The 18,246-nt window shown below is 47.7% G+C and overlaps 1 protein-coding gene across 2 annotated transcripts in view; it reads left to right on the plus strand.

The window, feature by feature from the left end:
* The window catches only part of PIGG (phosphatidylinositol glycan anchor biosynthesis class G (EMM blood group)), a 1,313,866-nt gene that overhangs the window by 182,426 nt on the left and 1,113,194 nt on the right, over nucleotides 1–18,246 (plus strand). For both annotated transcript variants that reach the window (XM_085636625.1, XM_085636626.1), the window contains exon 4: nucleotides 16,011–16,199. In XM_085636625.1, the coding sequence (XP_085492751.1) occupies nucleotides 16,011–16,199 (189 nt within the window). The remainder of the gene's footprint in view (nucleotides 1–16,010; nucleotides 16,200–18,246) is intronic.

Here is an 18,246-nt window from a genome sequence, read left to right on the forward strand (position 1 = left end):
TTTCTGCATGTGGCAGCGCATGTCAAATATATACCCCACACTGCTACAACGGCGCTGTTAGTTAGTTATTGGACCGTCAGTACAAGCTATAAATAATTTTGAGCACTGGATGTCCTTTATCACGAAGGAGTCTAGCAGGAAACAGAAAAGTCCCAAGGTCATCCATATAGCACACTGCTTTACCACCACCAACCACTCGCTCCCCATGGCTGCCAACCGGCTCCTATGATGTCCTCAGAGTCACCTTCATCAGTCCGTCCTTTGTTGGGTTTTTATTTTTAAGCCATCAGCACCCTCCTCGCTGGGCCATACTGAACCATGTCAATGAGGAAAGGGGCACCAAACCTGCCACGATTCAAGATTCTGTGAGCAAAAAGTCAGATCCCGCTTATTTTGATCCTAATGACGGTTTGCATACAAGTAACGTCAAGTTACGTTATGTGCCTTTCGTATAGCCGATTTGTAAGGTAGTGTAGCCCTTTCAGAATCGGCTCTGGGGTACTTGTGCACAGAACCAAAGGCGGTCTGATGACGTTGTATCTGCATGAGTTTTGTATTGTTTAGAAGTTAGCCAAACAGAATAGTGGTCGACAGAACTAAAAGAACGCGGTCTTCATGCTCCTCGCACTCCTTTTGACCTCTGTCTATGTTAATGAGGAAAGGGGCACCAAACCTGCCACGATTCAAGATGTGCGTGTTTTTTTTTTAAACAGAGCACGCAATGGGCCAAAGGCGGGCGTATTGCTCCGCCCATGGCCTATTGGTGTCGGTTACGCGCACCAAAGCCCATATGTTTTCAATTATCGTGCCCAGACACGGGCGCGATAATTTGAAACACATATGGCTCACAGTGGCACGCGCGCGCACCTCTCGCGGGCATGCTTTTTAAAATTTTGCATTAGCGATCGCTTTTTTTTTTTGCCTGGCTGACCCTGGGTACCTCTCAGCGTGACCCTTAAGCACCGACATTTCCGCCCTCCGCCTGCAGGTTTGTAAGGCTCCAAAGATGCCATTTCCGTGCTTGCCCCTTAGCACCATGCCTTCCCTCCTCTGTGCTCCCATTTGCACCACGACTCCTCATGGACTGGACTCTCCTTACTCCGTGTCTCCTCTCCTCTGTGCTCTCCCCACCCCCGCCATGCCTCCCTCTGCTCGAGTCTCTCCTTGCCTGTTCCTCTCACCAGCCGCCTCTACAGCACTCGGCTCCCCCTCAGCAGCTGCTGCCTTTTACACAGTCCCAGCTGGGGCTTAAGCTGGAGCCCTTCTGCAGGAGACGCCACTCTCCCACCACACTACCCCAGCCACCCTCCTGAGGGAAGTGGATGGCGTCACCGGGCCAGGCTGCCCTGACTGCCCACCTGACACAGCACCGCAGGCCCCCAGGTCCATACGGTCCTGAGCGTATCGCACTGTACCATTTCACAGTTGCTATGGCAACAGGTTTCAGATCCTGTACCGGTCTTTTTTTTTTTTTTTACAGCAACTTTTGATTCTAGAACAATGCACTCTGCTCTCAGATAGAAAGGAACAAAGTGGGCACTCTTCTATACGCGTATGTTAAATCATTCATGCGTACATTCATCAATGACATGTATGGGGGGCGCTTTATATATCGCCTTTCTGGTGCTGTAATATCAGATAAAGTACGTTCACTGTGTTCCGAAAAACCTGTAAGACGATGGATCAATGTCAGTCAATCAGAACATGGCAATGCAGCTCCTCGCAGCCTTCTAGGAGCGCTGAAGATGGGGGGATGTGCTGCCCGTGGCAGTGCTAAGCTTTCTTGGATGCTAATTCCAAAGAAACTCAGTATTGTGCAGTGTGTCAATGGCCCTACTGCAGTGGTCTGTGCATTCACATAACATGTAAAGCGCTCTGATACTTTCGGGTCTAGCTAGCGCTATATGAAACTCAAAAAAATAATAATATTGCATACCCTTCGAGAGTTGAAGGGGGGGGGCATTCAGGCGATCCATATCTGTAAGACGCAGCAGTGTCAGGGGTCCTATATCCTGATTACAGAAGGCCATGGCATACCAGGCCTCAATCCTAGTTCTGATGTTGGTAAACAGGGTTGTGTGATAATATCAAAAACATTAAAAACAGCAGTGATTGATGCATATACACAGGGGCACATTCTTTTAACAAGCATTTGCAATGCAATAGGTCTCGCATTATTAAAGTTTGAGCTATTGGTCTTGCATTATTTAGCAATGCCAATAGCTCAAACTTTAATAATGCGAGACCTATTGCATTGCAAATGCTTGTGATTCATGCTTTTCGGTACAGAACAAGGGGTCGCAGTGTTGTAACTGCGAGACACCCACTGGTGTGAACACACACATAGCACGCCTCAGATGGCACACGCATGAACACACACATATATACACACACACTCACACACACTCACACGTACACATATACATATACAAACACACACACTCATACACATGTATACACACATAGATACACACACACAAACCATGTGCACAGCCAACTTTTGCCTCTCACTACCACTTACAGTTTTCAATGCTAGCACAAAACTGCGGCTGATTTACACAAATTACAACTTGAAACATCATCCAGTTAAAAACGTGCCTGTGATTGTAACTTGAGGATAAGCGGGTTTTGTAACCTGTTTCATCACCAAGCGAATAACAACAATGATAGTGTCCGGTGTGTGCACACAATGCGGAAACGGAGGCACTCCTTAAAAAAGACCATAAGCAAATAGTAACTCCATCTCTGCACAGAAGTGACCAGTGGAGACCAGTGGGTACCAGTGCGGCCATGACAGCGAGCTCAGTGTCCCATCTCTGCACAGAAGTGACCAGTGGAGACCAGTGGGTACCAGTGTGGCTATGACAGCGAGCTCAGTGTCCCATCTCTGCACAGAAGTGACCAGTGGAGACCAGTGGGTACCAGTGCGGCCATGACAGCGAGCTCAGTGTCCCATCTCTGCACAGAAGTGGCCAGTGGAGACCAGTGTGGCTATGACTGCGAGCTCACTGTCCCAACTTTGCACAGAAGTGACCAGTGGAGACCAGTGGGTACCGGTGCGGCTACCACAGCAGAGGGCAGGAGTGGACTGTTCATTTTCTGCACTGATTCTGTCGTTGACATAAAATATATCCCGCCCTAGGCAGACAGACTCACTTCTAGGCTTGACAGTGACAAACGACCTCTTTGATGGAAGTCATAAAGCAGGGCAGACACCCCGCTTGTTAAATTTTGGAAGTGACATGGAGCAAAGAGCTTCTCCGGCCAATGCAGAGCGCTTGCACTATGGGTGAGGGGGCCTCGAACGGCGTTGAAGCTGGGGTTTACGGCGCCATTCATCAGCAGCAAAGCGCCTACGGCTGAGGAGACGTTTACTTCTCCCGCCTTCGATGGTTTAAGTGGGCCGGGGAGACCTGCTAGTGGCCAGAGGCACGGGGCCCTTCTGTAGCACTGCAAAGAGCCATCACTTTTAATTGACTGACCTCAATAGTGGCTGCGTAAAATCACTTTAACCCATGAGTGTCCCCGGTCGGGGGCTCCACCCGACCCCGCCATGGCCTCTGCGCGTGCGGCTGGGGCGACGCAAACCTTGTTTGTGAAAAGAGTGAGTCCGATAACTGAATCACCGCCGCACTGAAGCCGTGCCGCCCCACCCCAGGATACAGGTGCATCGCCCACTCTTGGGGTCCCCAGGACCAGTCGCCGGCTGGGGACACTAATCGATTTAGAAACGATTAAATACAACTGAGGGGCCACTGCCTTTACTAAACCTTCAATCTTCATTACTGGGAGAGTTGAAAACAAGGGGCAGAGCAGAGAAGTGCTTCCATGCTGGGCCACGGAGAGCCGTTTAATATATACACCCGGAACAGCTTTGATCCTGGGAGCGCCATCCCTGGCACTGCAGCGCACTCTGGTGCCACAGGGCACGGGGGTTGTGAGGTCGGCATCCTCGGGGCAGAGAAGGGCAACCAAGACTCGTGTTTCTGTGTCAGTCACTGGCCCTGCTGCACCCAGTGATGACACAGCCCCTCGTTTTCATCTCCAAGATAGCGCTGTACCACAGCACCTGGGTGGCTGGGAGCTCACCAACCACTCTGTAAGTGCTAAAGACAAAGCACGGCGGCTAAAAAATACACAATAGCTCACACTTACCATGGGGCAGCTGCTGCCTCCCAGACCTGCTAATTCCATCAGGGTGTGGAGTCCCACCCTGTCACCAAATGCTCCCTCTGCTGTAAGCGTGCTCGCAACATGGTGCAAGAGCCAAAACTCACATCAAAAGAGATTCCCCGCCCCCACCCCTCCCGGGCAAAAGGAAACCCCGGGACCACCCCAAAACACTATCCTGGTGGGAGTGGCTTCGACTCACATGGCATTAGAAGGCACCCCTATAACCGGGTACACACCCCTTTTCTAGGAGTTCACGATAGTTACTATTCCCCTCAGAAAAGCATTTTAGAGACTCTCCCGTATGACCCACCAGAAACACGTGATAATAAATGAAGGATGCGCCAGAATGAACAAAAGAGACGTGACCTGTGAGCACACCACTTGCACAAGGAAAGTTTGCTTCACGGCCAACCTGTGGCATGAAACCCCCACAGGCGGCCTGCAGAGTCTAAACTTAGGTCCACAGCCAGTTGTCTGCAATGACCCTTTTGTGAGAGTACCACCTCAACGCGAAACAGCACGGGGCAGTTCTCGGGCGTGCAGCATTAAAATATACCACTCCCTCCATCAAGGGATTCCAACACAGAGCAGACACAGGCTGTGGGGCGCTCCTTTTTTCACAGACCCCCCATTTAATCACATTTTAACAATGTTTGAAACAAAGCTGTTGGGACTGCCTCCAACGTAAAAGAACAGGAAACAGTGACCACAGCACCCAGTCCCCTTAAAAGCCGTAGCGTGAGTGAGGGGAGAAGAGGGTGCATTTTATGACCGGGTAGTTAAAACTCCCCCTTCGGCTCAACTTTCCATTACTCAGGCTCACCTCTGCAGGTCCGGGAGGTAAAAATCCACTGAAAATCCAAAATAACTGCCCTCTGGTCCGGTGTAAACGGCGGGGTTCCCAACATCCAGGTTAAATCCAAGGGCCCCCGGGTGAAGGCACAGGGCGAGGAGAGCCGCGAGAGCGGGGAAGGCCTGGGGGGCTGCCATGGTCGGTCTCCTGGGTTCTCTGTGCGGACCGACGCTGCTCTCTGCCTCCTGTCCTGTCTCTACGGCCCCTGCTCCAGACTGCTCTTAAAACCATGGCTCCAGGGTCTTTCCTGCCTGTGAGTCACTGCAGCGGGGCCTGGGAGGAGTCTGTCCAAAGTCACCGAGCCCCCTCTAACTCCGGTGCAGGGGCCCGCCTGCCCCAGGCATTGGAACTAGTTAAGTATGTCCTGTGACGCTTACTTTTGGCTCTTTCAGACGGCCCACTTGGACGGGCTCGTCTGCTTAAAAGGTTTCTTGTCTTTATTGGGCCATGTGTTTAAACACATGGCCCCATAAAGATAAGAAACCTTTTACGGCAGAAGGAAAGCAGACGAGCCCGTCCAAGTGGCCGTCTGAAAGAGCCAAAAGTAAACGTCACAAAGAGCTCTTTCCCAATGGCTGGCCACCGTTTAGCATAAACGGTGACGCCAGCCAATGGGAAAGAGGGGCGGGGCTTAAAGCCCTTTACTGAAACTACCCTAAAAACGTTAAATTTCGCCAGCGAGACTGCGCATGTGCGCAGCCCACGCAGCCGAGACCTAAAAAACGGGTCCGATGCTGATAGCTGTAGCCCCTAACCCCCTCCACCGGCAGAAGTCTCCGCTCTCGTTGCCATCACTCTCCTCCCTAGTAGTCTAGGGAGCCAGCACAACAAGCATTGGCATAGCCAATAGGTCTCGCCTTTGGGACCTTTAAAAGTGTTTAACCATGCAACAGTTGCATAACTAAACACTTATAAGGTCCCAAAAGCGAGACCTATTGGCTATGCCAATGCTTGTTTTAACTGCTGCAATCTATTGAAGCCTCACAGAGAACATCAAAGCGGCCGCGAAAGTGATCGCGATCAAACATCAAAGCGGCCGTGTGGCCGCGAAAGTGAAAGTAATCGCGGTAAAGCGTGACGCCCGCGCACATGCACTGTAGGTCTAGGCTGGCCTGGTAGCACTTTTTGGAGCCCTCACAAAATGTCTCGCCAGACCAGCGAATGCGCTGGGTCAGGCGAGACCTAAAAACGAACTTAGCGGTCTCGGTTTCAGGTTTCGGCCATCATGGTGAGAGCTTTCCCGCCGTGTGATGCATGTGTGTGTGGGCAGGCTCAAGCACAGCGACGGGATAGAAGATCCAAGGTACGGAGTGAGACAAAACAAAAAGGAAATTGTAGTAGCACAGAAATCCTTCCAAACATTACATCAATTGCCAATGCAGAGCTGTGGCAAACAAGCTTCGAAAGTGCAAAATTCTATCAGTCACCCTTGGCCTGCGAGGATGAAGACAAAGTAGTGAGTTGGGGATTTTGGGAAACAAGAACTTTGGCAGGCAAAGCATACGGGTTGTCACAAGAACCTGACATTGATCTGTAATGCATGTCAATTCTCAATTTTTTTTCACAAAGCTAGACATCAGTACTGGGGTCATGGACGTTGATTCACTAAAATGCCTGGGGTAGTGGAAGTGACATCACACATACTTAAACCTCAGTGACATCACAGGAAATTGTCACATGACCTTTGGCCCCGTAATAAGTGCACAAATAATATAATAACACTGCATTAATAACATAAATAAATGTCTATTTTAGATACCACGTGTATTTGAGTAAGAATGCAGATATGATATCCCAAGTAAACATAATGGTTTCCCTTCTGTACATTAGGGACTTAAAATGTATTGCAATATCACAGGAAAACACTTTTAAAAAGATAAAGTTAATTGCTATGTCCACCTCTGCTAACTTATATGAGCCATATATTGAATCTGAGCTATGTTATTGGCTTAGTGTTTCTTATCAGTGTTAAAACACTTTGGCTTCTGATCACTTGAAAGGCACTAGCACTAAGATGAAGGTTCAGTTCATACTTATATTTTTTCATGCATTTACAATAATGAAAAATTATATTTTGTTTAATAATCTTTATTTGTATTTAACTTTTCTTTTTATTCAGAATTCTGTGCATTCAAATTTATTTTATGAAACGTAATCCCAGTCTAGCAGCAGAAAATAAACAGTGCTTATCAGGAAACACCTTGCCTTCCGCTCTTGGGACTGCTTTTTCCGCCTTTAAGGCCAGGGGCACGAAGGCAGTGCCAAAAGTCGCCAAGGCAAGCCAGGGTCGCAGCTGCACCCCTGGTGACTCCTAAATGATGTCCATGACTGGGGTATGGCACAAGCATTGTTCCCTGTAATTCTCCTTCTTCATGCCTGGCAACAGAATGTTTGTGTTCACAGTCGAGTGATGAGATGTGCAAGCATGCAAATGAAACAGCTACTACTTGTAGGTAGAAATAGCGGTATGGATCCCTCTTCCCATCCACCATTTTAATTTTTGTAAATGAACTAAATTGTGCACTTTGATGCACATTTTCTTAACTAGGTTGGCTTAAATATTCTAGGTTTAGATACTGTTGAGATGGATAGCGCACAATATTATCCATTACTTTAATACTAACTGTGGTACATAGAACATTACTGTTAGACATAAACACTTTATGTACCAATCAGCAGCATGTTTCATTTCTTATATGTAAAGAACTAAACACCAGTTAGAGACACACAAATGTTTTGAATGTTTGTGCAATAGGAGAAAGCATGTGAATTCGAGACATGCCAAAGCTATGAAATTTTGTGTATCACTTCTATGCACGGCAGAGATAATGTAAACAAAAAAAAATGAAGCAGTCACCATTTACTCGTGATAGCAATATGAAAAATTGTAATATGTATTAGAATATTAAAATATATGAAGATCCTTTTACCTAGAGAGCAGTCTCACTAGTCTCTGTTGTCCACTAGAATACCCGGCCTTAAGTTACATTAAAGATAATGTGCAGTTCATCAGCTGCTCATTCATAAAATAGGTGCCATGGAAGGCCTGCCTTACTTATCAGTGGCCATAACCTGACTGAATTTTAAGCAGTAGGCCAGATGATGCCTGTCATCAGTTACTGAGCCTCGTATATCCTGTATATAATTCTCTGGGATATTTGATGCTTTCACCAGTCAGGTGCGATACAGTAGTCTTGAGCTCCTAGACTGCTTCCTCTAATTCAGGGAAACTCCCTTCAGTTTCCGAAGCTCTGTCAACTATTTTATGGAGATCCTGATGGAGAAGAGTTGCAACTGATCTCACTTCTCCAATCTTTGTCTTCAACACTGCTCTCAAAGTCTTAATAGCTTGTAGCATAGCTCCTATATCTGGGGCTTCAGAGAGACTAAGTTGGGGCCACTCTACCAGTCTTTCTGGTGGCCTCAGCTAGTGGGGCCGTGAATTTGTCTTTCTTGGTTTCCGCCAGTGAGGAGGACGACCTGTCTCTCCCCATGCTCATGGCCTCTAGCATGAAACCCCTCTTGCTGTCGTATTTAAGCCAACTGTAGCAGTCTTTCAGAGGCGAGAGGTGAAAGTTTGTTGCCCAGTTTCCAGCATGTGGCATCTGGGCCCACAAACCAGCGGGCAGCAGTCGGGTGAAAACCTGGGAAGTTGGATGGTTTGGGGTCCCCCATTTGAGGAGCACGTGCTGCCGCTTTTGATCGTGGGTTGCCTTGCGGGTGTGTGTTTATTTATGTTGTTGTGTTGTATAAAATGAAACCGTATTGTGGGCTCAGAGCCACATGGCCCGCGTTGTGGATACCTCCTGCCTTAGTGTCTATGTAAAGTTCAGTGCCTCATTGTATGTATGCCATTTGTCATCGTCATTTTAGCGGCCGGCCGGAAGGTTGTAGGCCCATACCTGTATATATTTGAGATTGCAATAAACGGTTTAAAAAAAAAAAAAAAAAAAAAAAAACCTGGGAAGTTAATGCCTCCATGAAAACTGGATAGTGATCTCACCCGGGCAACATATCCCAGTCTTCCAGGTCTCGCAATTCACTCAAAGGGCCCTGCCACCCTAGGGTAGAGGCATCTCTGCTTCTGCCTTAAAGCAGAAATTACCCAACACAGGTGCTTTCGATCTTAGTCTCCTGGGATTATAGTGATCCGATTCCCAAAACCAGCCTGAACCAGCCACCATCTGCATTCCAACAAAGTTCAACTGCAGGCTAAAGCACTGAGCACACGCCACAGCCCGCCTGCACCACAGGCCTAATTTTGGTCTGGGACAGCACGTGCAGCCAGTGGCTCCCCTTAGTCTTCCTGAGTCTGTAGGCTCTCTTGCAGTTGGCGGGCCTATGGCAGGGCATTCACTTTACTTTTAGGGATGTACATTCGTAGGGGTGGAAGCGTCACCCAGTGAAAGTCGCCCAAACCCCATAAAATTGGAACGCCCCATCAATGTACCCAGTTCAGTCCCACTACCAGATGCCCAGGGCCCAAGGAGGAGCGGCCACCATCTCAGCTGACCAGGCCACATCCTCTACAAGCATCTTATTTAAACACTGAATTTAAATTTGACCGCAAAATAGCAGTGGGCAGTAAACTAATATTGTTCTTTAATTAACATATTATGGTCCATAAGCTGCCCATAATGGCATGGGTTTTGCTCACCAAAATGGTTATGCACCCAAGACTCCTCTACTTTTTTGTAAATCTACCTGTGGGAGTACCGATCTCATGGTGTAGACAACCGGAAATCCTGGTGCATGGCCTAATCTGGGAGGGTTGTTGACATACAGTGTCCTTGACAGTTCTTCGGTGCCCCTTGGAGGAGGGGGGATTGGGTGTACTGGACTTTGAACTGTATTTCGTGGCTACACAACTTCATTGGCTTGTGTTGTGGCTTGACCGACCTAATTGGTGTGAGCTGGAGGTGATTGGGCTCTCGACGCTTATCGCGACCTTGCTGGCCAAGTTGCTTTGCCCATCGGCGGTACTCCAGCACCCAGGGTTGCTGCTTTCTGTGGCATTGAAATGGTGGCGCAGATGTGTCTTGACTGCGGTGACATCGTTGTATGCACCAGCACTGCCTTAGTAGGCCTGCCTCACAGGGAACCCCTCTCTTATTTTACAGTCTGGCAAATGTCTGCCTGGACGGATGCTGGGCTGGCCACATTTGGGGACTGCTATCAACAAGGCACCCTGGTGCCGCTGGATAAAGTGATGGAGCAATATGATTTGCCGCCAGGCCAATTCCTTGCTTACAAAGCATTGACACGTATGCTATGGGACTTGTGGGCGGGAGACCGGGAAGAGCCTGCGACTCATGCTGTTTTGCAATTATTGGTCACCATGGGATCCGCTAGACACTCGGTGACCTGGTTTTATCGATCCCTTGTGACAATGGTGCGTAGGACCTTGTATGTTTTACGGGGCAAAGGAAAAAGATTCTGGAACGAGACCTGTCTGACTCAGTGTAACGCCCTGAACGTCTCAGGATCGTTTAACAGACACGATAATGAGGACGCAACCACTTGTGAAGAGTTAGTTATTTTAATGAAGGCCCAAACAATACAACGAATAAACAAAAGTTATAGTCACTGGAATCCTCCAGGCTAAGTACGTTACCAGCCCACAGCACGGATGGTCCTAACCGTCCTCTGCATATACGCCGATCCCGGCGTATGCCAACAGAGGGCAGAAATGAAATGGCCGACAATGCCAATCGGTAGGCTGTGAGGGGCACGAAGAGTGTTGGGGAGAATCGAGGAGTCAGGGAAACACCCAGCCGGGGTCTCTACCTGAAGGGAGCAGCCGCTCAACCTCTTCCTCAGACTGCACCGGGACGCGGAGTAACCTCCTGGTGATGCGTCACCGATACCCCAATCAAAAGCAAGAAGACTGAACCGAGAGCAGCCGCTCGATCGATCCTGTGGACTTCCGAGTCTGTAACGCGGCAAACACCTCCTGGTGTGCGTTACAGCTGGCAGTCCCTGTATCTCTGGTCGGGCTGGGAGTTACGACTCCAACCAGCAAAAGCGCCACTGCGCTTTGACTCAGCCGAGTCAAAAAGCGAAGCTCAATGGTTGACCGGTAGAGCTTCCGGGTCCTTCACAGGTGACGATGGGGCAAGACACGGCCCAGGGAGTAACGACTCGACCTACCTCCGTTCTTGCCTTACTGGAGCACCACTTCGGAACACTGCTCTTCACGAAGCAGGTACGTCGGTGTAAACACAATATCCGACAGCCTTGTACCTCCCGGTTCCTCCCTTTATAGGGCGTGTTTTCCTTGAGTTATGTAACAGCTCTCCTGTTTACATAAGGGCGTGTTTTCCCTTGAGTTATGTAACAGCTCTCCTGTTTACATAAGGGCGTGTTTTCCCTTGAGTTATGTAACAGCTCTCCTGTTTACATAAGGGCGTGTTTTCCTTGAGTTATGTAACAGCTCTCCTGTTTACATAACCTCTCAACCGCTAAGCATCCTGGGAGATGTAGTCCGTTTACGCTGGTTACCGTTTTCCTCCCCTCGCATGACAGGAATTCTTGACACTCAGTGTGGCAGAGAATCTTGGCCTCCCTGACAATGGTCTCTAGGAACCCCTGCCCCAGATGCGGTCACTTGGCTGCTGACTTTATACACATGGCGTGGTACTGCCCCATCCTACAGCTCTATAGGGAGACAATTTTTACAACCCTGGAGACCGCGCTCGTCGCTCCCTTCTTTTTCCCTGGAGGCGTGTATTCTGGGGTTGTTTCCAAGGCCGACTACATGGAAAGTGGGCTCACGGTTTATAGATTTGGCATTAGTATTGGCTAAAAGGCAAATAGCAATGTCCTGCCAGGCAGCTGAGGGCTCCCAAGATCCTGGTTTGTAGGGAAGATGTTACCCAGTGGGCCAGGGCTGAGGAAAGGGCATTGGCCAGAGAAGAAGACAGAGGGGGTAAGAGCTCGCCCTATAGCAGGCCTATGGTCTGCGGTACTGGTGTCACTGGAACACCCGGAGGCAGGCCCTGGGGGGGAACTGGGGAGCACAGTGATTCACTGTAAGAAGGATGGTTCCACTAACTCCAGATTTCTCATACTACCTGGATGATGGGACAGGAAATGATTGCACCACATTACATTGCTCACTGGTTCCAAGGCATGATCTAGGCCGTAGGGGGTATCCGACCTAGAGCTGGGTGGAGATCACCCGACTCCCCCTATCCTGCATGTAGGAAGGTGGAATCTGACGACATGGTTGCCCCCACTTTTTTTCTGGTGTTTTGATGGTTTTTGACTAGTCTGGCTGGGATCCTGCTATTCAGGACCCCAGCCTATGTGCTTATTCCCTTAAACAACATGGTGTGCATATTAGGTGCACTAGTGATTGGATACTGTGGTACCTTGTGAGTCCCTAGTATATGGTACCTAAGGTACCAAGGGCATAGGTACTTCACAGGCCTACCAGGGGCTGAAGCATGTATTATGCCACCCCTGGGAAACAGACTAAATCGGACACCACAGGCCTGCTACTGCAGCCTGGGTGAGGCAGTGCTAGCACTCCTCACTGAGATATAGGTTCACTGTATCTCTCCCTGCACACACATTTAAACCTATCACTCACCCTTAAGGCAGGCCCTATCAATCCTGAGGGCAGGGTGCTTGGTTTCCATGTGAGGGGGTGCCTCTGCCTGAGTAGGGCCCCTCTGCAGCTCTGAGTCTATTCTCGGGGGCTGTTTGTGAATGCGGTCAAACCATATACTCTTAAGTGCATTATAACCTCACGGTTAATGCTAACTTTGGAATGGCTGCATCAAAACATGTCGTTTTTGGTGTCATACACTTTGGAATCATACCCCCACACCAGTAACTGGTGTGGGAGTATGATCCCACCCTTCTAGAGGGATAGACATGTACCTACTGTGGAAACACGGTAGAATCCTGAAGAGCCCTGGCATCACAAAATGGATGCCACCAGTCACAGACACTGGGCTGCCCTCCTGCTGCTGACCGAAACTCGCAGTGGAGGAGGCCCAACAATGGGCATCCTGTCACAGGGAGGTGTAACCACCTCCCAGACAGGATTTAGTGTATTGGGGCTGGGTGGGTGCACTCCTAGAGTGCTTTGAAGTCCTGCACTGGGGAGCAGTAGGCTCCTCTGTGCATATGCCAGCTCAAACCGGTTCAGGGGCTACCTGCCCCTGCTCTGGCGCAAAACTGGACAAAGGGAAGTAGTTGTAGCCACCCACTCCTCTGACCCTCCCATAGGAGGGGTCATAGAGCTAGTCCCTCCCTTCCTTGTAGTATAAGTTAGGGAACCTTGCCATTGCAAACTAGATATCCCTGGACGATGCTCTGAAGAAGAATCCTGGACCTTCGATGTTCCATTACCTCTGGAAGACAGAAGAATCTCCCTTGGAGTCAAGGAGTGACTCCCCTGCTTGGCAGGCACCAAAACTTTGCATCAGCGGTCGCAAACTTTCCCGCTCCTGCCGGAGTCTGAAGTCCCTGCAGCCCAGGAAGAGGATTTCCTGACTTCTCCAAGGCCATCGTGAGTCCCCAGCGACGCTGAGGCAAGTGGACCCCACGAGGGACGAGGAACCGCAATCCCAGGGTACTCTGCACTATTTTCGAGTGCAACCCCTTCACTGCGTTCTACGAACTTGTGCATTGGACCACGTATGGTCCAAGCCTCCAGCAGGATTTCCACTGAAGAGCAGAGGCCTTCCCTGTCCCGAGTGACCGTGGGCACCTGTTGAGTGAATCCTCCTGAGGCGTCTTCGGGATCCCTTGCCGGTTGGCTTGTGGGTCCCCTGAAGACTTTTCTACAGATACAAAGGGCTCCCCTGGTTGCTCCAGGCCTGCCCTGACTTACCCTCGCTGGGTGAGTCCCTCAGACCTTGCTGGTCTGCACCGCTGACTTTTTACACTTTCCACGAGACTTGCTGTTACCAAGGCTTGTTGGCTCCAATCTGGTCAACGACACCGCAGTAAGCTGCAGACTTTGTGGGACACGCCAAATCCAGCTCCCGGTAGTCGTCGACGCCTCCTGGACCTCGTGGCTGAAGAGTCAAGACACCCGTGATCACCTGAAATCATCCGACGACTGTGGGCATCCAGCTTCCTTGCCCCGGGTCACTGCCAAGTGACTTTGAACACTGTCCCTTCTGCTTTCAGGTCTTCTTTCTTCTGAATCCAGCCTTGGATTCCACCGGACACTTCCTCTGTCTTCACAAGCAGCAAGTCTTCTTTGGCTCCCATTGAAAACGACGCCGCAACCCGACACCTATGCACCCGGCTTCCCTGGGTGAGGTAACTCCAGCACTACGGTGCTCCTGTGTGTGTTGGCTCTAGAACTACTTACCCTGTAAGTGACTTGCTTGTAGACTCTCCCGAAGTATCCTAAAACTTTAAAATTCCAACCGCGACTTGCTCTATTGAAGTCTATTGGGATCCGCGGCTGTGTTCTCACACTGCATGCGTCTCCCGTGGGTCCTTTACTTACCTGCCTTGGGTGGATTAGTGAGGCCCCAGCGCTTCTGAAGGCCCTAGGCCTTGTCCCTTCTCAAGTCGTTGTTCTTAAGTCTCTTTTTTAGTATATGGTCTGGTATGCCCCTAGGGCCCCAGCCATATTTGTGCTTCACTTATTGTGAAATATTGATTTGTGCATATGTTCCTGACTTCTAATCTCATAAAGAGATTAGTAGAGTGTGTCTAGTAATAAATACATATATATTTGATATATATACCTGTGTGGTGTCCTTTCCTTTAGTGATTCAAGAGATTATAAGGTAAAACAAGCTGCTTGACATTCCTCTAAAGACTTAGCCTGAAGACTGCTCTCCACAGCTACCACTAGGATAGCTTTCTTTAAAAGGTTGTCTTAAACCATAAGAGTCGAATTGGACTGGTGCAAGGTGGCCACTTTAACTAATGACCAGCATATACCAGGCCAACTTCTCACACTGCACATCTACACCCACGATAATTGGAAGCCCTTACCCGTTCAAGGTGGGAGTTGGCCTTCTGAAACTGATTGCCTCCTTTCCATATGCAAGGTCACCCTGTTTATTTGTCCTTCTTGTGCTGTTGGTTGTATGCCCCTTTGATTTTCTGTTACGTATTTGGCACTCCATTTCCCCTTTATTGATAATCCTTTGCACGGCCATGGTGGATATTCACCAAATGATTGACCAAAAAAGATCTAAGTTGATAACGTAATTATACAATGTTTTTTACTAACGTATTACAACAATGTGAAGTGTTATATTATATATGCCAATAAAAAATACTTTAAAAAAATAAAATATTATGGTCAATGTTCTATGAATATTAGGAAGCTCTTTTAAAGCCACTTGAAATTAGCAGTGAATTGATATGTCAAAGCTGTGTTATGAGTGGCATCCAGGTAATTAGCAGGTGCATAATAGTTGAGGTACATAATTAATTTTGGTAACCTGGTTCGGTATTGAATGCTACATTCTTTCACGTGGCTTTAGTAGTGATCTTAATTGGTGATATTCTCTCGTGTGGGCGTCTGTTTGGAGTTTTTGATTGTTTTAATCACATCGAATCTAAACGTACCTCTATACAGTCTCTGTGGAGGTGGACAAAGGCTTCTGATTTGTGTGTGTAGAAGCTATATTGCATTTTCATTGGTCATGGAATCGCGTGCACTGGCCATTTACTACTGCATCCTCTTAGATGGTCTCATTTCTCCTTCCATAGTGCATAGCAACCTCTGCTGCTTCTGTCTGCACTTTCCTCAGCCCATAATTCTATCTATAACGCATGCTGCTCTAATACAAATCAAGAGTTGCCTTTGCAGCACCAGCAAGTGACGTATACCTCACCTAGACTTGTGATGCAGCACAAGGGTTTGAAAGATGCGATTTGACCTTTTACTTTGTGCACCCACAGCTCAGTTGCTGCAAAATATTATTTGCTTTAATAATGTGATTGAAGACATATATAACATATGGATTGTTTAAATGTTCATTTTTCTCAATTTAAGGTTGATAACAACGTAACCAGGCATTTGGATGACGTATTCAAGAGATCAGATTGGGATTTATTAATACTTCATTACCTTGGGTTGGATCATATTGGTCATTTGAGTGGACCGAATAGCCCATTGGTGGGGCCAAAGCTTCTTGAAATGGATAATGTGTTAAAGAAAATTCACACTAACCTGCTCTCAAAGGTAAATCCCATGTCATTTATTTTTCCCTTTTATGCGTAATGTCACTGTCATTTACTTTTATTCAAAGCTGTAGAAGAACAAAATCTGCAGTACCTGCATACATTTAAAAGATGACCGATTCCTGTACTTTTTCTGAATGCCCATCTTTTTTATTTCTAGACGACTGAGACATTGCCACAATCCAGTCATCCTAGTAGGCTCTATATAGCTTCTCCACTTTGTCGATATCAATTTATTAGCAATAGATTGAGAACGTCACTTTTTCTTTTACAAGTTAAGATCAAATAAGTGGGAACAGTGTCAGCAATGGGGAGTTATTAGTCAGGAGTGGAGGAAGCAGCAGCACTCATCAGTGAACAGATTCAGGGAACATTTAAAGATTTGGTTTAAATGGGTCAGATAACTATTGTACTCTTCAGTTTTTTTATTCCCTTCTGTGTTAGTAATTTGAAACTTAGCATTGAGTTTCTTTTCTAGTACAGTACTCTCAATTCCTTTGTTATTCATTCCAAATAAGTGCCATTGTTACCAAAAAAACAGTTTCCAAAAAAGGAGGTATGTTGAGTACGGAGTGGGGTGGGCAAACATTGTAACCTGATCATTCTCTGTGTTAATGATATTCAAAATCATTTGGTACACACCTGAACTATTTCTACTAGTTGGGGCTCTGGGCCAGCACTGAGTAATTATCTGGCTATGGTCATAATAGCAGAACAGAGCACGTTCTTCAAACAATTTATTGACATATCTACTACATTTCTTGAGAGGCTTATTTGATGGAGGTGGTTTCCTTTTACTGTGTTGTACCACCACAGCTTTGCTTGTATGTGGTCACTAACACTCAGTTTTTTATCCACTATACAGTGTTTTGTGAAGTAGACAATAGATTATGCAGGTCAGGGAAGTCATCGATAGTGAATGGTGGTATATTGTGCGTTCCTTTCCTAAGGAGTGATCTGGTGATGTCAACCATGAGATGAATTTACTATGTGCTGCAAGAATTTACTAGGTGCTGCAAATGCTGCACGTGGAGCACTAACTTAGTCATATGACACCTCCATTCAATTTAATGAGAGAAGGAATTGACAAATGCAACTAGAGGAGCACCTGTTTTGAACATAAAGAGGACCACATAACCCCACAGATCTACGACCAGTTTTAAGAGGGCAGGACTATGTGTCGTACTTTGCAATTTAGGACCGCGTAGGAGGCAGGGCCCTACCCCTGTCTATCCCGGTATTGGCGAACCGCGAATGGTCAATGCGGTATGTACAAGTGCTTTGTGTAACGTTTTAGCTATGAATGCACTATGTATACGTTATTATACATCACTACGTGGGTTCCATCTTAGAGCAGTGGCCATCTTATGGTTGCCCTCACATAGGCTACATATCATGAAGCAAATACGGGCCTTTTAGAGCACATGTGCCTTCCTTTGACTTTTCTGTGACCTGGGCAGCTTGGCTCCGCTGCCCCAGGTCAGTCCGGTCTCACGAGCTCCCCGTCCTCTGGCCACCTGTGATTAGCATCAGGGCTTGACACACCATAAAGCCTTTACATTAAACACGAGCCTCCAGCTAATCTCTTTCACACCTGACTGTTCCTGCTTTATGGCTTGTTTTCCAAACAGGAGATGCTCATGTTTATTGGGGCCTATCGATATCTGATGTGGGATCTGAGCCTTGCTGGGTAAATAATTGTGGGCTGGTTTAACTGGAATGTGGGATGGTCATCATGACTCTGCCTTTTCGTTTGAAATGTATACATATGAATGACCATGCCATAAACCAAGGAATGTGTGCCTGGAGCATGATATTTTGTATTTAAGGAGAAGCCCGTTTCTGTGATTTTTAGCAGTCTCCTGAGAACATACACGCTGTTGTACTTCTAGGATACCTGTAATTGGTCTGCACCCAATAAACTGATCTTTGACTTCACCCAGAAGACTCTGTGTTTCTGTAGGTCTGAAACAGGAAGAACCCGAAGTCATAGGGTGTGTTCCCCTGCACCGCTGGGCTTAAAATTCCCAGTACTTCATATGTTATAG

This window comes from Triturus cristatus, chromosome 2_1 (genome assembly GCF_964204655.1).
Source record: "Triturus cristatus chromosome 2_1, aTriCri1.1, whole genome shotgun sequence".
NCBI classification, from domain to species: domain Eukaryota; kingdom Metazoa; phylum Chordata; class Amphibia; order Caudata; family Salamandridae; genus Triturus; species Triturus cristatus.